A 26,327-nucleotide genomic window follows, 5' to 3' on the forward strand; every position below is an offset into this window, starting at 1 on the left:
AGGTATTTGATGGTATTTGCCATGTTGTTTTACTGGGTCTCGGTCTTTTGACTTCTGCTATGCCTTCTCCTCAACATGTGAAGCTGACCACCCATATGCAACCTCACACGACTGGCCCAGTGAACCACATTTTTTCAGCCCTCCAGATCATCATTCAACACATTTCCCGTGGAGGGGTGAGGACAATCCTTTACTTCAGGTGGTGCGTTCCTTCCACCTGCACGGCTTTAAACCCCCACCATGAAACCTCTTGCAAGTGTGCTGAAAGGACAATGAACTTATTTTGGCTGCCATGTGAAAGCCCAGCCTGCAATATAATTGGCATGCAAAGCGACTTTGCTTTGACACTTCCTTGAGGCTGCAATTCTCTCTCCTGGAAAGGCTTGACCTTAGATAATTCTCTTCATTTGCTCTCATAGTTCCCTTCCTACTCAGATCTTTTACGACACATGCTGCTTTTTCTAAGCTCTTTTTCAGACCAAGAAAACAGTCTGTTGCCATAGTTATTTACATTTATTCATCACTTTTCACAAAGTCTCAAAGCAACTTACAAATCCATAAAATACCAAAGCACTAAAAACAAAATGCAAGAAAACCCAAATCCTGCATTGGTTAAGGAAACAGTCTGATTGAAATGGGCCGAAGAATTTTATTTAATAATCTTTAATATTGGGATAGTTCTGACACAGATATTAATGTCTGGGTTAGCATGTTTAATGCATGTAAAACATAACATGTACTGTGGGAATGGCAGTGACACATGACCAATACAGGCAGTCTTGCAACTTACAGCATTACATGCCATCCTGACATAGGCATTAATATCTGAGGAAGAGTGGCCATAGCTCAGTGGCAGAGCACATGTTCTGCATGCAGAATGACCATGTTCAGTTACTGAATCTCCAGTTAGGAGCATAAGTAGACATTAAGAAGCTGCCATATCTGAAGTCAAATCATTGATCCATCTCACTATTGCCTACGCTGACTGGGAATGGCTCCTGAGGGTTTCAAACAGGAGTATCTCTGTTTGAGGTCTCTTCCTGAGCCATTCCCAGGCAGAGAAGACAGCACTGGGATGGATGGTTAAATAACTTGACTTGGTATTAACAGTCAAGAAGGCATTTTCTGTACATGCTGTAGAGGGAAGCAAAGAGCAGATGGAGCTCATCAACCTGGGAAGATAGCCCTTCTAGGAGAAGGAAAACTCTGATCCTAAATCTCCACTGCCTTGTGGGATATCTTCAGGAGAAGAACAGGGAAAGGAGTAAACTCTGCACAAATCCGGATTGGAGTCCCCAAGACGGATGGCATCTTGTACGCCTCCTTCTGGCAACTCCTGAAGCCAAGCTGGTGCCGAACGTATTGCTTTGCTTTCCTTTTGGACCAAATCAGAGAGGCCGAGGTGGGGTGGGGCTTGTTGCCTGGGCAGCCGAGGACCTCTAAACACATTGCCCAGGCTTGCGCCCCCAGGGACGTCACTTCAGTACTGCTAAAACAGTGGTTTGACTTCACCCCCAGAGGCCCACTCCACTGTCCTTCAAGACAGCGCCAGCAACAACCAATTCTTAAAAGTTGCATCAAGCCACACAGATCCTTGCTCCCGATTGTTTGTGATGCTCGCTGGCACAGTACAGTTTGAAGCTGACGATCAAAATCTGAACGCTCTTGAGCAGTGCTGTGTTTTTGCTAGGGATCCTTGGTGGTGGTTGGAAAAGGAGGGCTGCTGGGTGCTTTTGTTGTTGGGAAAATTGTGCTCACACTTCAGCCCAGGATCACCTGTTGCTGACCATTGCCCTCCCCCCTGCAATTCACACTATAGCATCTCCTCCTCTGTGGGGAAAGTCTTCTCAGTAGTGTCAAAGCCATTCGTTGGATGGTACTTGAGATGTGACACAAGGTGTGACATGAATCTCACCCTATGCTTTTTTTAAACAGCCCCAGGCTGTGTCCTCCATACACTTGTCACTTCCATATACTAGGAATCTGCAGAGTTAATTGTGTGAAAAGAGGACACTGCTAGTTTTTTGGGGTGGGCCTTGGACAAGAAGCTTCCTTTAGGGGACTCACCTCTCTGAGGGGGCTCTCCTCCTCCTCATTGTCATTGCTGCCAATTTTTCTTCTTCCCCAGGGTCCATCCAACCTTTGCATCACCCTTGTCATTGCTTCCATGCTTAGAGACAGCAGGTGAACAGGTAGACACAGCAAAGAAAAAGAGCGGCAGGATTTGGCACCTCCAGGGCTTAGAGATGGGCACCCAGCAGGTTGTGGTTCTTTGTAGGTATCCGTTGATGCCAGCCCCTGATGCTGACCCCAGATGCATGTCTGAAAGCAGCTTCAGACCAATAATGAAATGTAGGGATGCAATTATATCCTCAAGATCAACTAATAATTCATTACTACACACAGCACACCACATTAATGTAGGAGGAGTCTTGCTTATCTCTTTGTAGCTCTCATGCAAATATAGCAGCACACAAGTAGTTGTCTTTCTGGAGTAATTCATGTGTTCACATTAACTGTCTTTCTTCTTGCAATGTGATGTTCAAGCTTAGCAGCCTGTGCTTATTTCTGAGACTGCTTTTCCAAAGTGCTGCAGCATCCAGCCTGCTCTAAAAGCTATGCAGCTTTGACAGTGACACTATTCTTGCATTGTTGTTGTTGTTGTTGTTGTTGTTGTTGTTGGTTCCCTACCCCCACCCCATGAGTGTGAATAGCATCATTGTCATATTGTTTAACTTGGAATAATGAAGGGAAATCTCAGTGAGGAGTATAAGTGGATTTATTAAAAAAAACCTCTTAACCCCCATTAGAAATTTTGCAAAGTGCAAAGAAGCAAGGAGTTTTGCGATAGATGTTGTGAAAAGATTCTGCAAAGTCTTTGGAACTTTTCATCTTAGAAGATTCAGGCTGCTGGGTTATACTTCTTCCCATCTTTTGCCCAGAGAGAAATTGTGCTAAGTGAAATGTTTGGAGAGCCTGTGAAATAAAAAATAGACAAAAGATAAAGTTTCCTGACCTTTTCAGCAAACGCAGCATGTGCGTGCCAATTTATTAAGAGTCTTGCATTTCTCTGACTCCAAGCTAAATGTTAATGTTAGCCTGAACCTGCTCAGTAATAAACAGTCCTCCCCTAAACATCACAATATAAAACCATATGTAAAATGAGTTGTGAAGTGTAGTGGCTAAGAGAATGAGTTGTTTAAAAACCCAGGAAATTCCTGGCTAAACACTACTCTCCTCCATGAAAATGGATCGCCTTTTCTCTCTTTCCTTTCTCTCTTTCTTTTAGCCTCGTACACACACCCCCTCTTTGGCATTTAGGGATAATCATAGTGATCTGATTTACAGGGATGTTGAAAGGATTATTTGTTGACCTAGACAAAGCTAATATTTATATATTTCTCCAATGCAACATTTGTGAAATGATTTCACACACCAAGGAACCAGCAGACAACATGGTGCCCTATAGATGTGCTTGGACTTCCATCAGTTCCAGCCAACATGACCAGTGGTCAAGGCTGATGAAAGTTGAGAGTGTCACAGGGCACATGTCCCTCTTTAAAGTGTCTAGTTCCCTGATTCAGACATGATATATTATCCTTCCAGGAGCATGGTTGGAGAAAATAGTGGTTGCTCTCACTGCCCCACTGATGGAAACCATTTCCCTCTCGAGAAAGGTAGCTGTGCCATGGTTGAAGAATTGCAGAATATCTTTTAAAACAGGGAAGGGAAACCTGATGTTTTTGGACTCCATCTCCCATTAGGCTGAGCCAGTATGGCCTCTGGATAGAGTCTATGGTAGCTGAGGTCCATCAACATTTGTGGCCACCCCATGCAACTACGCTAAGGTAGTTCCAGGTGATGTATTTTTCAGATGTCCATTGCATTGATTCAGCATACCAGTGCTTCTCCTAGGTAGTTCAAATGGAAGAGAAAACCACTGAGAGAAGTATCACAGAGCAAAACCTGCTACACAGACATATTGAATGTGCTTCTGAAATGATAAGAAATGTGTGAAAGAACAAATAATAATAATAATAATAATAATAATAATAATAATACATTTTATTTATATCCCGCCCTCCCCAGCCGAAGCCGGGCTCAGGGCAGCTAACAACAATCAAATAATCCCACATTCTAAAAACATTCCATTATAAAAATTAATTAAAATCAAATTGATGGCAACCGTTAAGCAAAATTCTGTGCAGATTGCCAGAGGAGGGAGTCAGGCTGCACCCTGATCAAAGGCCTGGTGGAACAGCTCTAGCCACAAAACTAGCCACAACAAACTAGCCAGAACAACCGTAAAAAGGGTTTTGATGACTTTTCTTTCACTTGCCTGTGTACTATGTGTTCTAAACAAGGCAGAGAGAAAGCTGTTACAAATATAACTTGAAAGTGTAAACCATTTCCCAGAAGAAGCTAAGGCTGCGGAAGGGAAGGAATCACACAATGTTTGTTTAGATTTAATGGAATTATAATGGAGACCCTTAATTAAGCCCCTTGTATTGCTTTTGGCCAGTGAATGGAACACCAGGGGTGGGAAAACAAATGTGACCTTATGCATCTTCCTGAAGTTTCTAGAATGTTTTGCAAGAAGTGAATCTCAAAACATTAAACAAAACTCTAGCACTATACTAGATGCTCGCACTGTCTTGCTGATGAAGCGATCGAGTAAAGCCAGCAAAAATATTTTGTGCATATTTAATTAAAATTCAGCAACTTATAGAAGCTTACTGGAACAAAGTATGAATACACTTCCCAGCAGAAACACTTAAAGTATGTGCACATTATTCTTAGACTATGCCACTAATAGCTAGCCAATATCATTACACTTGAGTACCAAAATATATTATGCCAGATGGTGTCAGATTCAAAGCTCAGTAGAATGATCCAAACAATACAACAGGTGGACTGGGATTTAGTTTTACTAAGCCACTGCATTATTTGGGAGAGAAAAAGATATGAACCTACTCTATCTTGTGGGTTTAGATTATGTTCTTCACTTAATATCTGCCGTCTAACCTATAGAGTTTAGCTGAACTTGATTTTAAAGGAAATGGAGCAACTGAGTCATACGTGCCTATCTATAGCCAAATCTATCCTAGGACTGATAGAATGTCAGTCCTAAAAATATTCTGGCAAAAATTATGTTGCCCCTCTGCCTTCAGTCTGTTGGAGTGGGGTGGTGGAAGAGGGAGATAAAAAAGATGGAAGGTGTGGCAGAAAAGGAGAGAAAGAAAAGGAATGGTAGCTAGAGAGAGAGAGAGAGAGAGAGAGAGAGAGAGAGAGAGAGAAGGAAGGGGATGGCAGAAAAGAAGAGCAAATGGCAGAAAGAGAAAAGGGATGACTCCACACACTTTTAATTCTGGCCCCATCCCATGCTGACTTTGATTCACTGGCAGGTGGCCCCTGACAGATTAGCCCTGTGGGAATGTGGCCCTTGACAGACAAAAGGTTGCCTGTCCCTGTTCTGAGGGATGCTGAACCATATACTCCATACTTACAACTCCTCCTCTCCCCAGTCAGCTTTAATAATGATTATGATTTACACCAACTCAGACCTTAGGAATCGTTTATACTGATGCAGGTTAAGTCTGGTGCCAACCAAGCTACATAGGCAGGGATAATTGACTACATTGACTACAGCTACATAGGCAAGGATAATTGATGTGGGATGGAAGTGAGGAGTGTGCAATGCCTTTATTGTTATGAGATTAGAAGTACTGCAAACAGACTGTCCTTCTGACTATATGTAGGTATGGGAATATATGGCAAGAGGCATGTTAGGATCAAGGCTGGTCTGGTTTTGAGAACCTTATCACTACCATCTCCTGCAATTCTAAAGATGCCAATATGCAATGCCTGCTCTGTTTTTGATTCCTTCCCTCTGTGCCCTTTTTAGATCTCAACGAGTGTGGTCTGAAACCAAGACCATGCAAACACCGGTGCATGAATACCTATGGCAGCTACAAGTGTTATTGTCTGAATGGATACATGCTTATGCCAGATGGATCATGTTCTAGTAAGTCAAGACCCTTCTGCTTAGGGTTGTTTTTGTTTTTTTTTTTTAAAAAATTGATTAAAGAAAACCTTGCCAGTAAAGGATGAACGGTCTGCTAAACTGGAAAAGCAAACAATAAAAATGGAATAATTCGTTCCATTATTGCAAGATATATGGGATGGACAGAGCAGTTTCTTTGCAGCCCATGTTCATCGATAAATCTGTTCTGTCCTGTTTCAAAAAATAATCACATGAAAAATATAAATTAGTGTTTGAATGTGTGTGTGTGTATAAAAATATGGGGTTGTATCCAATGTCAGTCATAAGCAGATTAGACTAACAGTAATTACTGTAAATGACATACCTAACTTAGATCCTTTAATTTCAATGACCCTATTCACAGTAGAACTTAGTTATATATAGCCCATGTACTTTGTCATGAGCTGTATGAAACTACATAAGTTCTACTGTACTTCATCAATGCATGCATTTCAAAATATGTTTTATCTTAAAATCTACATTCTTGATGAATTTTGGTTTGGGTTTTTTGAGCCAAGAACTGAAAGGCAATATTTGGAGTAGTAGAAGAACAATTACTGTAGCTTTCAATTCACACATTTGTCTGGGTGGTGTGGATCAGGTCAGTTAATTTTGGAGTATGCAGAAATTGAATTTCTTTGAAATATACAAGCACAGCCTCTCTTTTACTCACAATCAGCTCATTTGGGAATGTTGTTCTTAGCGAGAGCTGCAACATCCCTGGCTGCGTGTTACTGTACAATGTAAACGCAACTCACTAAAACTGTCAGGTGCCTGCTGGTTTGTGTGTTTGGAAACCGTAGTACAAAACTCCCCAGTGGCCAGGTTCTTCCTTCCTCTTACAAAAGCGAATATTTTGAATACTTCACCACACCAAGAATGGGAGAGGGAATGACAGAACCTTCCCTACAGCCAAGAGATTAGATTTTAGAAGGAGGGTTTCAGATAAAGGCATACCAGTTTCTCCTAAGAATGGAAATTGCTTTTCATTAGTCAGTTCACTGAAAAATCCATTCTGCAAAAACACAGTGGTCAACCTCTTGAGTAACTTCAAGGTACAGAAAGTCATAGGGTGGTTACAGATACTGCCATCCTGTCGTATGTTTTTCCCATATCAATACCTGGGACTGTTTGACAGAAGGATACAGACAATTAAAATCACCACAGGATAGGGTGGTCATTTGAATAATGGACTCCCTCTATACTGGAGCTTTGCTGTACAACAGCCTTCTCCAACTGGGTACCCTGCAGTTGTTTTAGACTACAACTCCCATCGGTGCCTTCTAGTTTGGCCAGAAGTCAAGAATGATGGCAGTCTTAGTCCAGCAACACCTGGAGGTTCACCAGATTGAGGATGGTTCCTGCACTAAGTAGGTAAGATCAAACAAAACATGTTTTGTTCTCCAAGAAGCCCTGCCTTTCATGTGCAATTTTATATTGAAATGCCTTGATAAAATGGAACATAGGAAGCTGCATGTCAAATCACTGGTCTATCTAACTTCATACTGCCTACACTGACTGGCAGAAGCTCTCCAGGTTTCCAGGCAGGCAATCTCACGCCTTCTTACCTGGAGATGCCAGGGACCTTCTGCAAGCAAGACAAATGCTCTACCACTGAGCTAGGCCTCCCTTCCCCAATCTCACAAAGCCTCTGAAATGTTGTTGTTGATAAATAATTTCATTTGTACGATGTTCCCACAGACGCTCTCTCATGTTCCATGGCAAACTGTCAGTACGGCTGTGATGTCGTGAAAGGGGAGGTGCGGTGCCGTTGTCCTTCCCCAGGCTTGCAACTAGCTCCTGATGGTAGAACTTGTGTAGGTAAGTCAAAAGTTGTAAGTGTGTTATTTCTCCCTTTCATGCGCACCGGGAAATTCTGGGCAGCAGTGGTTGTTGCTGCCCATTGGCACTGGTGGGTGGGAGGCAAGACACCTAGCTTTACACGGAGCTGTTGTTGCTACATCAGATGGTTGTTTGGCTGAAACACACACACACACACGGTTGAGCACACTGCTTTATGGAAGTGAGTCATGAGCAACTTACACTCACCAAGAGAACGATGCCTCGATGCCTTCCACATGCACTACATCAGGAAGATTTGGGGGATACCATAGCAGGACAGAGGCTCAAACAAAAATGTGCTCTCCCAAGCTCACATTCCCAGCATCTTCACACTCCTGTCTCAGCGACATCTACACTGGCTTGGTCATGTCCACAGAACAGAAGCTGGCAGGATCTCCAAGGACATGCTCCATGTGAAGCTGGCTTCAGGCACTAGGTCCCTTGGCAGACCAACTCTGCATTACAAAGATGTCTGCAAATCTGACGTGATAGCTGACAACACATGGGGGAATCCCTTGCAGATGACCACAGTGCCTGGAGACAATCTGTCAGGTCATGTATCCATAGCAGTGACCAGAGGAGAAATGATCACTAGGAGGAGTGCAGAGGGGAAAAAATGTCATGGTACATGCCGTCATCTGCCCCAGCTGCAACAAAACATGTCTCTTCTGTATTGGTCTCTACAGCCACAGCAGGCATTGTAACTCTCCAATGGTTTGACTTCACCCCTGAATGTGCACTCTTTTATTATCTCTTGAGACAGACGGATGCCAGCCGCAAAACACACACACACACACACACACACACACACACACACTCTTATAGCACATGCTTAAAACTGCCCATTTTTATCTGAGACAGTCTCTGTATTTTCTTGCCTATCCTTTCTGTGTGTGTACTGGAAAGTTTCTCGCACTGCGATCAAGGAAGCTTACTCCTAAGTGCAGCCTTCGCCAACTTACTTTTTCCTGATAGACTAACAAGAGCAGAGCTAATTAAAAAGTTGGCAATCCTGCTGCCACTTTGACATCTACAAAGACGACTTAGGTTATATGTTGCAGGGGAGAAGCACAGGAGCTGACACTTTGATCAGGCTGGATACAGCTAAACTAGGGGTGGGTACCATGCGTCTCTCTAGGTGTTGCTGGATTATAGATCCTATAAGCCCTCAATCTTGGCCATGCTGGCTCTGGGGCTGATGGAAGCTGGAGTCCAGCAATATCTGGAGGGCCATGTTCCTGCACCAAACTATACCTGGGTGTTTTGTGTGAGCCCAGTGACTTTTAATTAAAATTAAAGGCAATATCTAATAGTGAATGAACTGATGCACATCAGCACTGGGGGGAAAGGGAAAGGCCAAAGTCTCAGAGTGGAGTTTTGAAAATACTGCCTGACACATTTTGGGACTGATCTTCTCAGGAGCAAAGGGTCACTGTATTTCTTACCCTGGTACGTCGGCAGAAACAATTCACTCAGGAAATATTTTTGTGAAAGAACATTTTCATGACTGAAGGAATGTTCCCCAAGTGAGTTTATTCAACTGGTTCAGCAGAGTAATATATATGAAGACCTTTTGCCCCAGGATTGATCGTTCTTGAAATGTGTCGGACAACTTTCAGACTATAACAAACCACCTATTTTAAGCATGAGTCTGAGGCTATGCATCTTTCCCTTACTACCCCCCAACAAAAACTGTTGCTAATGCACCTCAAGTTTCTCCTACAATCAGTACTTCACCAAAAAATCACATGGGTAACTGTATACTATGGTAAAATCTATTCAGGTTTGGGAAACAAAACTGAACCGCGTTACTCCTATAGACGCTTTAAAGCTCTATGTCTAAGCTTGGTGGGGGGTTTTTTGGTTCTGGCGTTTTCCTGGGCAGACCTGCATCTTACTGCTGAACTGGAGCAAACAACAATCTGCAAAATATCTGGTTTTCTTTTGCTCCGATTCAGCAGTATAATGTGGATTTCCCCAGGGAAAGCTCTGGGACAATAAAACTCCACCACTCAGACACGGAGCTTTAAAGTCCAGTCCTGTGCCTAGAAATGTGTGTGACCTTAGTTTTGGAGGGGGGAGCCTTGGAGAAATGGGTGGGGAGAGACAGAAAAGTTGCTCATGGATATGCCTTAAAAACAAAACCGTATTTTCTGTGAGGCACTTTAAAACACAACACTGGAGCAAAAGGTAATTTCCAAAAAGTATTTTTGACCTTCTGGTTTTGTCGCATGAACATACTTTTGGATGTACTATGATTAAGCCTTTTGGTGAAATTAATGGATTTCTACTTGTAGATGTGGATGAATGTGCCACTGGCAGAGTTACCTGTCCTCGATTCAGGAAGTGCGTCAATACCTTTGGAAGCTATATTTGCAAGTGCCATAAAGGATTTGATTTGATGTACATTGGCGGCAAATACCAGTGCTACGGTAATGAAATGAGCTGATCACAAAAGCATTCCTAGAAGAAAACTGTGTGCAAAATATAATGTTACTCCAAATCTACCTACTTATTACAGGAGGCATAGGCAGTCTTCCCTTCTGTGATGTGCACAACAGCCCATCATGAGACCCCCCCCCAAAAAAACCCACACAGTAGCCCTGCATCTTCAGTGCAGCTCCACCACCACTTGCTGATCAGAAGGTCAGCGGTTCGAATCCCCGCAACGGGGTGAGCTCCCGTTGTTCAGTCTCAGCTCCTGCCAACCTAGCAGTTTGAAAGCACATCAAAAGTGCAAGTAGATAAATAGGTACCACTCCGGAGGGAAGGTAAACGGCGTTTCCGTGCACTGCTCTGGTTTCGCCAGAAGCGACTTAGTCATGCTGGCCACATGACCTTGGAAAACTGTCTGCGGACAAACGCCGGCTCCCTCGGCCAGTAAGGCGAGATGAGCACCACAACCCCAGAGTCATTCACGACTGGACTTACTGTCAGGGGTCCTTTATCTTTACCTTTATTGAGATTTACAGGTCTATATCTCCCATAATGTGTAGTTCCATCCTTAGAATACAGAAACTTTCCCTCACATTGGGCTAGAATTGTTGCCTCCATTACTCCATTACTCCATTACTGAGGTTGGGGATAATACTGCAAAGTCCACAAACTCCTCTCTGGTGGATAAAGCAGTTCAGACAGCAAATCGACAAATCTGCATAGTCCCCGTTTTTCTGTAATTGCACAAAAGTTGTCTTCAATTCCTGAAGAATTACTTGAGTGCTAAATTTTTTAAAAGTATTGCATTCACACTGTAACTGGCATTACAGCCGATACCTCATTTTGATGGTCATGAGTTTTCTCGTTCCCAATCAGCCTGCTTAAAACGGAGACAGATTCCAATGTGATTTGCGTGTGGTAGAATACTAATTTAAGATTTACTGAGATTTAGGGGATAAGAGGCTGTGGAAGGGAAAGATTTTTTTATAGCCGCTGCACAAGCTCTTCACAATGAACTAATTTGCAAAGTCCTGAAATAGCTAACGTAGGCCTTATCCATTAAAATAATCTATGACCTGTCAGCAGGATTTCGTTCTTGCAAAGGCCCATGCATATAACAAACTTTTTGGTAACACAGTGACCTCTCCAACAATTCCTGTGCAAATAAAGGTCCACATTCGGATTTATTGCAGGCTCAGGTGCAGAGAACTCTTTGCCACAGAAATCCCGAACGTTGCTATTGCTGATCACCACTGAGCAATCAGTTACTGAGGTTTTTCGAAAAGATTTTTGACAAACTGGAAGCTAACACATGCATTAGGCTCCACTCCCACCTGAGGAGAGAAGACGATATGTGCCATTGAGCAAACACTGGCCCTATGGTAGCAGTTGTTAGTCATCTAGCTGGCATCACTGCTTCTGCTGTTGAAACTGATGATACTACATACTCCTCCATGCTTCAGCACCCAAATAGGGGCCCAGTGCCTCATAACTTGGAGTAGACCAGGGGTCAGCAAACTTTTTCAGCAGGGGGCTGGTCCACTGTCCCTCAGATGTTGTGGGGGGCCGGACTATATTTTGAAAAAAACACACAAATGAACGAATTCCTATGCCCCACAAATAACCCAGGGATGCATTTTAACTAAAAGCACACATTCTATTCATGTAAAAACACCAGGCAGGCCCCACAAATAACCCAGAGATGTATTTTAAATAAAAGGACACATTCTACTCATGTAAAACACGCTGATTCCTGGACCGTCCGCGGGCTGGATTTAGAAGGTAATTGGGCCGGATCCAGCCCCCGGGCCTCAGTTTGCCTACCCATGGGCTAGACAACAAACAGGAACATTGCGCAGCTGCTTCAGCGACCCCACACCACAGTTCCTCAGGGGAACTGTGAGAACGTGCAAGCAGTAAAGCAAAAGTGCTGTATCTCAGGGTTCGAGCATCTGCTTTGCATGTGAAAAGTCCCAGATTCAATTCCTAGCATCTCTAGGTGAGGCTGGGAGATGCCCTTTCCTGAAAGCCCTCAGAGCTGCTGCCAGTTAATGTGGCCTGCCCTGAGATCTTTGGATGAAGGGTGGTAGATAAATTAAATATAATGATGATAAAAGTACTGAGCTAGATGGATCAATGCTCTGACTCAGTAGAATACATAAAACTTTCCTAAAACTTTCACCCAAAAGATTGGAATGCTCAAAACATTAGCCAGACTCCTGTAAATAACCAATATTTTTTCCAACTGTTTATGGAGGAACCACGTAGTCAGCTGAATATAATTTGACTTTGCACATCCTAATATGCATTTGGAAGTGTGTTGAATGTTTTCATGAAGCGAATTACTAGACTTGTCTTTTGGTGTGTGTTTTTTAAAAAAACATATATTTATTTTCTTTCCCACTTGTAAGTTAGAATTAGAGTGGCCTAAAATGTCTCAGCCATTCCTTCTCGGTTGACTGCCTACAGAATTTCCAATGCCTCTTAAAAAACCATTTACTAAAAATATGCAAACATTTGTTGCGGCAGAAGGGTTACTTCCAAAGACTATTTTGAACATCTAGTGTTGGGGCTGGGCCTCAGAATACCAATAAAGTCAATCATTTGTCAACTTCTGATTTTTATTTTCACAATTGGTGTTTCAGTATGTTAAAATATAAATACAATTTCTTTCAGGGATGGGAAACCTGTGGCCAGTGCCAGATTTACGTATTAGCTAAACAAGCTATAGCTTAGTGCTCCACTCTCTTGGGAGGCCCCAAAAAATTTAAAGGAAAAAACCCTGGATGTACATTTCCAAAATATAAGATAAAAAAAATAAAAATAAAACCTACATACAGCAACAGTATTTTGTGTTGTGTAGGCTCCTATGATGTAAGTACAGTGGTACCTCAGGTTAAGTACTTAATTTGTTCTAGAGGTTTGTACTTAACCTTAAACTGTTCTTAACCTGAAGCACTACTTTAGCTAATGGGGCCTCCTGCTGCCACCGAGCTGCCGGAGCACGATTTCTGTTCTCATCCTGAAGCAAAGTTCTTAACCTTATTAGCACTATTTCTGGGTTAGGGGAGTCTGTAACCTGAAGCGTATGTAACCTGAAGCATACGTAACCTGAGGTACCACTGAGGTACCACTGTAATAGGCCGTGCCTGCTCGCCTGCTCCCTAAAATATCACTGGTTTGCTCATTTCTATATACAGGGTGCCCATAAATTACCATATAGCATACTGAATATTCGACAAAACAAAAACAGTGACAATTTGTTGTTGACAAAGGACAGCTGGACATATAAAGGGCCCCATTACCTCCAGTAGCTTAAACCTAAATCCTGGCTTGTGGCCCTCCTGATGTTGGTAGACTCCAACTCACATCCGTCCCAGCCAGCATGCCCAATGGTCAGAGATAATAGAAGATCATCAATAACTGGAGGGCCACAGATTACCTATTCCTGATTTGCTTCACTATTTCAGCAAGCAAGAGAATGATAATTGATGTTCAGTTTTAAAATGTGCCCTATGATTGCCATCACACGAGTTTCATGCAATGTTTTTCGTTTCAGACATAGATGAATGCTCACTTGGCCAATATCAGTGCGGGAGTTTTTCACAGTGTTACAATACACAGGGATCTTACAAATGCAAATGTAAAGAAGGATACAGAGGTGACGGAATGAACTGCATAAGTACGTAATGATCATTTTCTTCTTGAATTCCAAATCCCGAAACATCGCCAGGCATCCTCGTGCCATCACACTCATCTAATTTTGAAGGAATGGATAGTGTATTTAAAGTTTTATGAGCCTTGATATGCCAGTGTAAAAATAAATTTCCTCAAGCGCTTTTCATTTTTAGAATGAAAAGCCAGTGGTCGTAGTTTGCAGTTACATCTCTGTACATTGCTCTAATTGTTTTAATGTTTTGCAGTCTGCGGTTTTTCTTAGGAATATGGTCTGCTTGCCTAAGCCTTTCCTGTTGACTGTTATTAATGCTTTTTCTGTCATGGTGTGCATTGCATAAAATTGTAATTCTCAGTAGTTAACTTCAGCAGATCACACGTCTCTTATGATTTCATTATAGAGTTCAAGTACTAAGCAATGTGGTCTTTCTTAAGAAGCCTCCCCAGCCATGTACGCACTAGTCCCTCTTTGAGTTGAAAGCTATTTTCCTACTTTGCACTATCAGTTGCTTTTCACAGCTCAGGGCCTCAGTGCCCAATTCAGGAAGCCTCCCTTGAAGCATATAGTTATAGCTTGATCTTAACTGAACATTTGGAAGTCATTGGCTTAACCCAGTGGAGTCTGGTCAGGTTCAGTGGCAGAGTGTGCAGAAAGCTCCAAATTCAGTGCTTTATAATTCGGATTTCAGGTAGCAGGTAGCCCTCTGTCTGAAACCTTGGAGAGGTTAAGGCCACCTGAAAAGAAGACAGAGTTTGGCCAAGTGTACCAATGGTTTGATTCAGTATAAGGAAGCAAAGTATGTTCACTGTTTTCGCTGAAAATAGTTATATGTGAAGAATCACAGGAGAAAGGAAGAAAACCTTTAAAGATGTCTTTATAGACATCCGCATTTGTAAATTCTGTTCCCCAAATTACTCCTTCCTGTTGTCTGAAGCATGTTGAAATCTTTAGGGACTTTGCATGTTACAGTCACCTCTGAGTTTGTAAAGTTAGAGAGTTTATAAAGTTATAGAAGCAAATAGTAACTTCTGTTTCCTGCATGCTTTTGACAGCATGTGACTAGCTTTTAAGAGAGAACTGAGAATCTGTGCAAGAGAAGCTGCTTCTGGCTTCTTTTGCTTTGCTTGTTGGGAGGGATTTTCCGCATGTGAAACGTGCTTGCTTATTGTGAAGAAACAAGATTGGTAGTGTGGTTATTGTTGGACTGCACAGACACCTGACTTGGTCAGGCAACCTGCATGAAAGAATGATGGATCCAAATAGGTGATTTTCAAAGATGCCTTTCTTTTGAGAACATGACTGATAGCCTTGCTGATAGTGCTAAATCTTTCACCAGCTTTCGATATTATTGAAAATGAGACGGGTTTTGGCTCAGCTGAGGCGCATGGCAGAGGTGAACGGGATCCTTTTAATGTGCTTCTCTCTGAGATGGCATATCAGAGGGAAATGTGGGGTAAGGGATGGTCTCTGTCTGTCTTTGTACCGTTCCTAATGCAGTGAGGCTTCAACCCTTAGACGTTTGGATGACAGATAACCAATGTAACGGTTGCAGCAAATGATAAATCCCCTTCCTTAACAATAATTCCTTTGTTGGTTTTTTCATTTTTGTGGGGAAGTAAGGATGTGGTTAGGGACATGGGTGGCGCTGTGGGTTAAACCACAGAGCCTAGGACTTGCCGGTCAGAAGGTTGGCGGTTCGAATCCCCGTGACGGGGTGAGCTCCCGTTGCTCGGTCCCTGCTCCTGCCAACCTAGCAGTTCGAAAGCACGTTAAAGTGCAAGTAGATAAATACGTACCGCTCCAGTGGGAAGGTAAACGGCATTTCCCTGCACTGCTCTGGTTCGCCAGAAGCGGCTTAGTCATGCTGGCCACATGACCCGGAAGCTGTACACGGGCTCCCTCGGCTAATAAAGTGAGATGAGTGCTGCAACCCCAGAGTTGGCCACGACTGGACCTAATGGTCAGGGGTCCCTTTACCCTTTACCTTTAAGGATGTGGTTATAGCTTTTCAAACACTAAGTGTCTCAGTCATCTGAAAAGACTAGATGTCTGTCAAGGCTAGATGGCTATTTGTATTTACCTTATAGACGAAGCCTGTAAACTACAACAAAATCACATGCTAAACTTGCTAGGAAGAAGTTGCTAAAAATGTCCTCCCTTCAATCCCGATTACATCACCCAGAGACGACCCTTTGAAATTAATGAACATGGGTTGACTCTGAGTGGAACTTTGTTTGACACAGCACAAAGTCTAGACTTACCTGCTGTGTAAATTGTCACATTGCACTGTGAATCTCCAGAGCCTTGCTTCACATTTATAGTGGCTAATGCCAAGGACACGGGAGACACAGATTGTACTGTGATGGCCTGAATATAAGCCGCACCTTTAAAAGTGGAGGGTGGGAAAGGAAAAAAAAATTAAAAATACCCAAATATAAGCTGCATTGCCAGCGGCCTTTCCCTTTCCTCTCTCTCTCCCTTCCTGGCCTTGGGGGAGAGGATGGGGGACTATGCGCCACTTTGCTGTTCTCCTGGTGCTGTTTGCCCCACGGTCCTGGCTGCATAATGTAAGGTTGCGAATTTGGGGGAAAAGTGAGGCTTATATTCAGGCCAATACGGTAATAGAAGTGTTCCAATATGTTTTGGCGTACATCCTAAGAGTAGGGTCAGAGACAGCTTGAGTCCCTGCACGAATGCTACAGCCTATTGATGTTGCTTAGCAAGCACCACCATGCAGCCTATCTCTGTCACGCAAGACTATCCTGGTGGGATAGGGCTATATCACAACATGGGTAAGTTAGGCCCACAGAAACCACAGAGGTGCCAGTCTCTTCCCCTGGGGAACTCTTTCTAAGTGTAGAATCACATTTCAGCAGCAGGGACTCAATTCACGCCTTATGGCACTGCAGCTTAGGCCAATTCATATATGTAGAACTCGCCCCACCCCAAACAAATACCTTAACATTTCAGCCAGATAGTCTTGTACTTATAGTTCTTCAAAAATTATAGTTTTTCTTCACTTCAGAGGTATTCATATACACTTTTCATGTGCTCAGTTTGTGGGTTCTTGAGTGTGTTGGTTGTGTCAGATTAGATTCGGTGTTTTCAAACACATCCCTGAAAAGACCATGTCCTATACTGTGGTCTGTGGTTGACCAGCGGTCCACAAACTTCATTCAGATGGTTTGCAGCATGTCTGTAAAAATATAATGAAAAACCAGTGTCTATGGTCCATGGGAATAAAGTCTGGGGACCATTGATCAGCTTGAACCTTGCACACTATTCTCATTATTATGAGAGGGTGTGTATGAGCAATATTATCAATCACATTTCAAAAGTAAAAGAGAGGAGGAAATGAACTGGTATTAATAAATGCTGTGAGTAACGCGATGCTTTTCATATAATCATGAAGCAAACATAAGTCCCGAATATTTCAATTGTGTCCTTGGTATGCTTTGCATAGAGAGATAACATCATCCATGTGTTTTTTTCCTCCAGCTATTCCCAAAGTTATGATTGATCCATCTGGCCCACATACTGTATTTAAGGGAAATACAACCTTTCCTAAAGGCAGCGGCGGCATGACCAATAGGATACCTGAAACTGGTGGTGTGAGGCATCCCATCAAACCACCGAATCCACCAGCTACAGCGAGGCCTCCTTTCAGGACAACAATGAGACCTACCCCAAAACCAACCACGAGGCCAACACACAAACCAATTACCAGGTTTGTACCCAAGCCTGCAACCACAAGGCCAGCTTTGAAGCCAGTGACAAGACTCCCACCAGTCACAAGGCCCCCAACGCCGCCTCCAACTCCGCCTAAGCCTGTAACGACAAAAACACCACGACTCACAACTAAAGAGCCGCTGCACTTTCCTAGTGAAACCACAGCTCCGCAGGGATTCACAGTTGACAACAGGATACCAATCGATCCTCAGAAACCGCGAGGAGATGTCTTTAGTAAGTACCACCGAATCTTTTTCTATCAACGAACCTTGCCAGTGTGGTGTAGTGGTTAAGAGCGATAGACTCGCAATCTGGGGAACCGGGTTCGCGTCTCCGCTCCTCCACATGCAGCTGCTGGGTGACCTTGGGCCAGTCACACTTCTTTGAAGTCTCTCAGCCCCACTCACCTCACAGAGTGTTTGTTGTGGGGGAGGAATGGAAAGGAGATTGTTAGCCGCTTTGAGACTCCTTCGGGTAGTGATAAAGCGGGATATCAAATCCAAACTCTTCTTCTTCTTCTTGCCGTTCTGTACATGTAAAACATTTGAAGTCTCATGCAACACACAAAACTGTACATAGCTATAACTGTAGTTCTGGTCACTCAAGGCCTGGGGGGGCCTTGTGCCATAGCTAAAACTGGTAAATCAACTGTGACTTTGGTTAAATGCTTTTTTTTTTAATGAAAGCATTTAACCAAAGATCTGGAAGGCAATGAATCGAGCAGGTTGCTGTGTTATGGAAAGTTTCTTCCACTTTACGACTGAATGAAACGAGGGACACGAAATAGATAAAGCGGTGACTTTATTGGCTCCATTTCTATTTTCGAGTGCAAGCTTTTAAGTGGCACAATGCTCTTATCCATGAATTCACAGAGTCATCCCCTCGGTATTTATTGCTAAGCAACTGCAAAAATCAAATTAAAAATAACTTTTGATTCCTGCTTTATGGAATGTGCCCACCAAAAGGAGACACGTTTAAAGCTCGTGGTGCTGTAAAGATGCTCCTCGTATGAGGAAGTAGCTTTCGGAGAGCTGTATTGATACTGCATTACTTTTATGCCAAGTTGACTTCATGCCGCAGATGACACTTGCTGGCTTGCTCATTTTAGCATGACTGCCAAGAAATACCCAGCACTCTGTTTCATCTATAGCACCAGGACTGAGGTTAATTATAGAGCTTGGGGTTGGTATTTGGACAAGTCTTGCTCTTCAGCCTCATAAACAGGAGCATTGCTGAGCAAAATAGTCTGTGAGTTTTGTTATCTTATGGCAGATGGACAAGTGCATTCCTTAATGGCTTTGGGAGTGATTTTGGCTTGGCTTCAGCGACTCCCAGCAGCAGAGTTGTGAGGCATGTTAAGCTCTTCCCCTTGTTGAAACGACTATCTGGTTTGATATCTCTTCCTTTTAAGTACATGCTGCAGATATGAAGGCTTGATAAATTGGGATAGAAGAAACAAAACACGACAAAAGGTTTAAGGAAAATGAAGTCACAATCTGGGAACGTACAATTCTTGTTGAAATAAAGAGGAACCATACTGCGATTCCCATTCATTTCAAGGGTGCTCATGCAGGCACTGTTCGCAGTGTGACCAACATATTGCTTCTGTGTTGGCATTACTAAAAAGTCTCTCCTTTTTGTCTGTTTTTTGAAAAGAATATTGTGTTGTAAGCATCTTTCAGTTTAATGTATCCAAGTACAGTTGTACCTCAGGTTACAGACACTTCAGGTTACAGAACTTTGCTTCAGGATGAGAACAGAAATCATACTGCGGCGGTGCAGTGGCAGCGGGAGGCCCCATTAGCTAAAGTGGTACCTCAGATTTAGAACAGTTTCAGGTTAAGAACGGACCTCCGGAACAAATTAAGTTCTTCACCTGAGGTATCACTGTAAAAGAATGTTATAAGTACATTTTTACAGATAAAAGTATTTTCAACGCTCTGGGGGACCATTCAAGTGGTCTATATTGTAATGGGCTTGTGGCAGTAAGGCCACACTGTGATTGGCAGCCAGGGTAGCATGATGGCATGGAGTGCTCACAGGTTCTAAGGAGGGGTCAGCAACCTTTTTCAGCCACTGTCCCTCAGCCCATGTGGTGGGCCGGACTATATTTTTTCGGGGGAAATGAACGAATTCCTATGCCCCACAAATAACCCAGAGATGCATTTTAAATAAAAGCACACATTCTACTCATGTAAAAACACCAGGCAGGCCCCACAAATAACCCAGAGGTGCATTTTAAATAAAAGGACACATTCTACTCATGTAAAAACACGCTGATTCCCGGACCGTCTGGGGGCCGGATTGAGAAGGCGATTGGGCCGCATCCGGCCCACGGGCCTTAGGTTGCCTACCCCTGTTCTAAGGGTTCACCTCTGAAAAAGCAGCCCATCTTCCCAGTTTGGCTGGAATTTTGTCCTTTTGCAGGTTCTAAGTCCGAGGGTACCTACATAAAAGAGGAAGAAAGTGGAGGAAAAGGGAATTGTCATAGAAAGGAGCAAGTGAGAGAGGATACTTGGAAGAAATTGCCCAGTACTTAAGGAAGTCATATGGGTGTAAGGAGTATAGGGTGATAGGTGTGCCATGCAAACACCACATATCATCCTTGCAGAAATGTCAGGTACTCAGCATGCATGCCTTGACATTCTGAGTTACAGATATATGCAAGTCAAGGCAATATTAACCAAATGCTATCCTTTAGTTGATGTACATGGAAGCAAAGGCACAGCTGTGTGTTCTGCACATGAGATTCCTTTCATGCTCTGGATGCTAACGATTTGTTAAGCATTCCTATGGTGGTTGCCCTAAGGCCTTATTCTTTCCAGAGAGCCCAGGGCCAGTTTATGTTGCCTTTTATTAACTTAACTCGAGGGCAGTTTTTGAAAAATAGCGTGGACAATGAAATAAAGCTTTAAATTTAAGTATTAGCTGGATATTGCCTGGCAAGGCTTCCTCTCTCTCTCCCCACCCACACTCTAACCAACTGAGCCAACCGACTTCCAAGTAGCATTAAAGGAGAAAGTTAAATGTTCCAGAACAGTCTCCCCCCTCCAGCTACATTTTGTTCAAGAAGGATTGCGCCCAGTCCTGAACAAACTACTTAAATAAACTGCTCTTTGTGTCATTTGGACCAAAATATTTCAGAGCAGTGATTTCTCCCCCTAGAAAATACTTTTTATTCAGCTCACGAGCTGCTTTCTTTTCCGACAAGATTATCACCCAAAGTGTCTTGAAATTAAAAGGCACACTGTATAAAGGCACATTAATTGCCAGGGATCTTCTTGTCCCTGACAGTCGATGACATAGTCCAGGATAAAAGCATGTTGGCTAATAGGAAAAAAAAGCCAACCCACAGAAACTGCCCTGAGCAGAAGGACAATCAAAGGCAACTACTTTTCTGCAGGTATTTTTGAGCAGATTAATTGGGTAACTCTTTTTATTTGATTTTTTAAAAAAGTTTTGTTTGTCGTTTTTTGCTATTTTAATTGGTGATGACTAATGGCGGGTTTATGATTTTCTTTTTTGTTTAATGTTCATACTGTAATCATGTTTTGCTACAAACTGCCTTGAGGACCCTGTTAGCAGCGCACAAATCTTTTTTTAAAAAAAATCATAACCGTTAAATAATAGGAAGATAAAGATACAACATAAGCTCAAAACTAGCACTGTAATTAACTTTATCTAAAGCTACAATAAACAGGTGCCCTCTCAGTTTAGACAGAAAATTTGTGCAGGGCATGTGATGGGAATCTTTTCTTCTGTATTCAAAACCCATTTACCTAGACAATTTCTTACTAAATAGTCTCTGTTAGATAAAATAACTCATTTGGTGATAATCTCTGTAAGAAGGATTTTAGATTCTGTCCCCTTTACATTTTCAGTTTCATACCTTCAGTCTGGACCAGTTTGGGGAGTTTTATTTGAGATGTGTCCTTGGCCAACTATTATTATTATTATTATTATTATTATTATTATTATTATTATTATTATTATTAGTGTACCTGAAGATCACAGGGTGGTTTACAGTCTAAAAATATAAAACGAAAATACAAAATAATATCTTAACAACAACAGCAACCAATAATACCCACCTCCCACGAACACATTTAAAAGGCTATGGTTTGTTTAATCAGCCAAATGCCTGGTTATAGAGGAATGTTTTTGCCTGGCGCCTAAAGATATGTAGTGAAGGTGCTAGGCAAGCCTCCCTGGGGAGAGCATTCCACAGACAGGGAGCCACCACAAAAAGGCCTGTTCTCATGTGCTACACACTGGATCTCTTGTGGAGAGGGCATATGAAGAAGGGCCTCAGATGATGATTGTAGGATCCAGATCAATTCATATGGGGAGAGGCGGTCCTTGAGGTACTGCGGTCCTGAGCCATTTAAGGCTTTAGGGGTCAAAATCAGGACTTTGAATTATAAAATCAATGAGCATTCCATGCCCACTAATCCCACTCACTAAGCTTTTGTGTTGTCTGAAAGATTTTCAGTACAGTGGTACCTCAGGTTAAGTACTTAATTCGTTCCGGAGCTCCGTACTTAACCTGAAATTGTTCTTAACCTGAAGCACCACTTTAGCTAATGGGGCCTCCTGCTGCTGCCGCGCCGCCAGAGCACGATTTCTGTTCTCATCCTGAAGCAAAGTTCTTAACCTGAAGCACTATTTCTGGGTTAGCGGAGTCTGTAACCTGAAGCGTATGTAACCTGAAGTGTATGTAACCTGAGGTACCACTTTATTGCCATTCTCCTGAGGCCTGCTGATATCTCCTTCTGGTGTGCAGATGGCAGTTTTGAGTACATAAGGATAAGCAGTCGAGAATGAGTTTTTTATTAGCGCATAGGGTGGTTGTGTTTCCTTTTCTGCATCCTCTCTCTCAAAAAAGTCCTAATTTAACACTCTCTTTAATCCCGTGGCTTATATTTAGTGCTCAGGTTTTCTGACAGCATTGAGTAAGCTTCTTTTTGCCCCGTTGAATCAACTTGAAACCGAGACCCTTAATCATGGCTTACCACAAAGCAACTCTTTCCCAACCAAATTCAGCCACTGGCAAATAGATAAAAGCGTTCAAGATTAAAAGGCAGAGTGAAAAATTGGTTTTAATTAGCCCTTCAAAAATATTCTGTTCCCACTCCCTCCTCTTGGCACTCCTGTTTTCTAGAGATCTTTATTTACTTTTTCTTATTTTTTTGGAATTAATATGTTGCCCTAGCAAGCCAAGCATTTCCACCACAACTCCACCCTTCTGCCAAAGAATGCAGAAAACATCAAAATTACATTTAATGAACATAATAGGTTGAAATAAATGGGAAATTTAAACAGTTTCTTATTGGGATTTTTGTCACCTACTTTTAATTTATATGAATTGTGCATATATTGGGAGATCTGTCGCAGGATTCCCCATCCATCCTTATTTATTGCAAAGTTAGAGTTATGTGTTCAGACGAATTAGTTCTGCCTTCAGTTTTAACAAAAATGTGTCTAAGGGGAGAAAGAGCTAAAAAACATGAAGAGCAATGAAAGCTTTTATTAAATGAAGGCTAACTTGTATTAATACAATGGCTGTATTGTTTATTTGTCAACCTTATTTTGAAAGCCAAACATGCTGTGCAGAGATAATAAGGGGATAAAATGGCATTCAGATGTCATATAGAATAGTGTTACAAAATTAAAACAATATGGCTAGATATGATTATACAGTGGTACCTCTGGTTATGAACTTAATTCATTCTGGGGGTCCGTTCTTAACATGAAACTGTTCTTAACCTGAGGTACCACTTTAGCTAATGGGGCCTCCCACTGCCACCACCACGCAATTTCTATTCTCATCCTGAGGTAAAGTTCTTAACGCGAAGTACTACTTCTGGATTAGCAGGGTCTGTAACCTGAAGTGTTTGTAACCTGAGGTGTTTGTAACCCGAGATACCACTGTACAGCAGTCACAGTAAATCTTCTGGTACATAACTCATTTCTTTGAAGATGTGCAAGAAATAACTTTATTGGTTCTTTTCCCTGTTATATCCACTCAAGATACAAAGCAACAAGGCTCATGTGCAGCATATATACTATGAAAGCCATATCTCAAGTAGTATCCTTTGCAACATTCCTTCAGTTATTATTCACATACACAAAAAAGGCATTTCTTCTCCCTAGTTAAAGGTTTTAACCAGTTAAGATTGCATCCAGTGGGGCAATAAAACTGCTAGCACAATTGCAAAGCTAAGCAGGGTCCAGGATGGTTTCAAAGTGGCTGAGGGACCACATGTTGAGATTGCATTGCAGGGACTTGGTCAGTTTCAACAAGGAGTGGTTTAAAGCAGGCTTTTCCTTTGGGGACTATGTTAATGTGGAGAGCATCCTCCACTTTGCCTTGGTGAACCAATACACACATGACTTGTTTATGTGAGGGAAGAGCCGTAGTTTAGTGAAATATACTCACAGTGAAATATACTCACTCACTTGTGAAATATACTCACAGTCGAGAGTGGATTTCATGCTCTTTATTCAGCTCATAGTGGTGAGGAGGAATGAAAGTTTCCCCATAGTATCTGCTTTATATACATTATTTACACAATGGGCTGCACGTGATTTGGCTAATTCCGGAATTCTCCTGTAGGCCAATCAGGTTGTGGATTCACTTCCCTCTGGAGCTGGATTGGGTGGCTCCTGCAGACCAATCATACTGCTGCATTGTTCTAGGACCAATCAGACTGTTGCATTCTGAATCCTATTGTTCTAGGACCAATCAGACTGCTGCATTTTGGATCCTATTGTTCTAGGACCAATCAGACTGCTGCATTCTGGATCCTATTCAACTTAGTACATAACACCTTGCATGCGGACGGCCTCTGGTTTGATCCTTAGAATCTATGGGTAGGGCTGGGGGTGCCCCAGGATGCCTGAAACCCCAGAGAGCTACACCTAGTCAGTGTAGACAATACTGATCTGTCCAGTGGTCTGACTCAGTACAGGGCAGCTTCCTATGATTCTTGCAACTAGATCTTGCACACAACCAGTTGGACATAAGCCAGCAGAATGCAGGCATTCCAAATGATTTCTGCACACCTGGTAATCATGTGTACCTACTGGATTTGAAAGTGCGTCTTGTCTGCAAAAGGCTCATGACAAAACTGATTACTTTTTCTAAGATGCCACTGCTCTAAAAAGGTTGCATTGCAGTAGCAGCATCTCTGTGTTTCGAAATGCTGCCACGATAACAATTGCTATGTCAGGGATAGAAAAAGAGGAGAAGGAGACAGTAGAAGTTTTCTATGGGGCAAAGTCTGCTAAGCTCAAAACATCTTTGAGCTTTTTCAACTTACCTTTGACAGAAACCAGATAAACGTTACTGTATAAGTTGCTGAGTGGGGGCTATAAATCCACATATGAAAGGCGATTAAATAGATTGAATTTTCCAGGAGCACAAAGCATTCCCTCCTTATTTATTTAATGTTAAAGTTGGAATTACTCAGTGGCCTACTTCCTTATCTACTGCATTCATTCCTTCTAAATAGCTTCCCTTTTTTTCCTTCCCCCAGTTCCACGCCAGCCTGGAGTGAGCAATAATCTCTTTGAAACATTTGAAATTGAAAGAGGGATTAGTGCCGATGACGACGAAGCGAACGATGATCCAGGTGGCCACCACAGTTCTCACATCTTCTTTTAATTGTGTTTCTTGTTGGCTTATGGTGTGTGCGTGCAACATTTTTACTCCTTTCATTTGCAATGTGATCCTTGAGTCAACTGGCCTACAACCTGGCGCTGAGACACACCACCCTTCAGATCCGTTTACTTTAAGCTCTGAGCCCAGATCGTGACCTGCCTCCCAGTCTGGTGCCCCTGCAGTCCCCAGCTCTTGTGTCCAGATCACTGCTGGATACAGGGGTCATCATGACACTTTTTGGTGCCACCTATGAAAATGGACTAAGGAGCCCCTTAAGATCCAAGGGTTTGAAGACACCTCTTTGCTGAAACTAAGCAGGACTGGTCAGTGCCTGGGCCACCTGGGAACCATACAAATGTCACCTTGGATTCCATGAAGGGGGGAAAATAAAATAAAATAGATAAAATATTTTACCAGTATTCTCCAACTGCTAGTAATACAGAGTGCATCTGTGTTATAGGCTGCAGTTGATGCTGCTATGTGTGTGCTGTAGTTTGCTGCAGCAAACACAATTGTTGGGAAAAAACATAGTCACCATTAGTATTTGTGTTTGACATAAAAATATGGGCCACATTTACTAGCAATACAAGTGCACTAGGGACAGTTCTTACCAAAACACAAAACACACCCACAATAGTGAAGCCTTAATAAAACCCATAGGCCCAACTTTCTCTTTGCAGATCTGATTTGATCACTCCTCCCCCCCCCCCCCAACATTGGCTATAAATTCTAACCAACCAGCTTTAGGCTGAAAAGTTCACCAGCTCCAACAGTCGACCTTACACTCTTTTTTTGACCTTTGATCTGCAGGTGTTCTGGTTCACAGCTGTAATTTTGATGGTGGTCTGTGTGGGTGGATGAAGGAGAAAGACGATGATTTGCACTGGGAACCTGTGAAAGATGCCTCAGGTATTGCTTGATTTCCTCGGATTTCGTTC

At 42.5% G+C, this 26,327-nt stretch overlaps 1 protein-coding gene across 4 annotated transcripts in view; it reads left to right on the forward strand.

Annotated features, from left to right (window-relative positions):
* The window catches only part of NPNT (nephronectin), a 63,338-nt gene that overhangs the window by 30,651 nt on the left and 6,360 nt on the right, over positions 1–26,327 (forward strand). For 2 of the 4 annotated variants that reach the window (XM_083456773.1, XM_083456774.1), the window contains 8 exons: positions 84–176; positions 5,906–6,025; positions 7,745–7,864; positions 10,183–10,317; positions 13,881–14,003; positions 17,496–17,960; positions 25,265–25,360; positions 26,200–26,298. In XM_083456773.1, coding sequence (XP_083312899.1) covers positions 84–176; positions 5,906–6,025; positions 7,745–7,864; positions 10,183–10,317; positions 13,881–14,003; positions 17,496–17,960; positions 25,265–25,360; positions 26,200–26,298 — 1,251 coding nt within the window. The remainder of the gene's footprint in view (positions 1–83; positions 177–5,905; positions 6,026–7,744; positions 7,865–10,182; positions 10,318–13,880; positions 14,004–17,495; positions 17,961–25,264; positions 25,361–26,199; positions 26,299–26,327) is intronic. The other 2 variants (XM_083456775.1, XM_083456776.1) reach the window with 1 other exon arrangement.

Source organism: Podarcis tiliguerta (genome assembly GCF_965153285.1).
Source record: "Podarcis tiliguerta genome assembly, chromosome: 9".
NCBI lineage: Eukaryota > Metazoa > Chordata > Lepidosauria > Squamata > Lacertidae > Podarcis > Podarcis tiliguerta.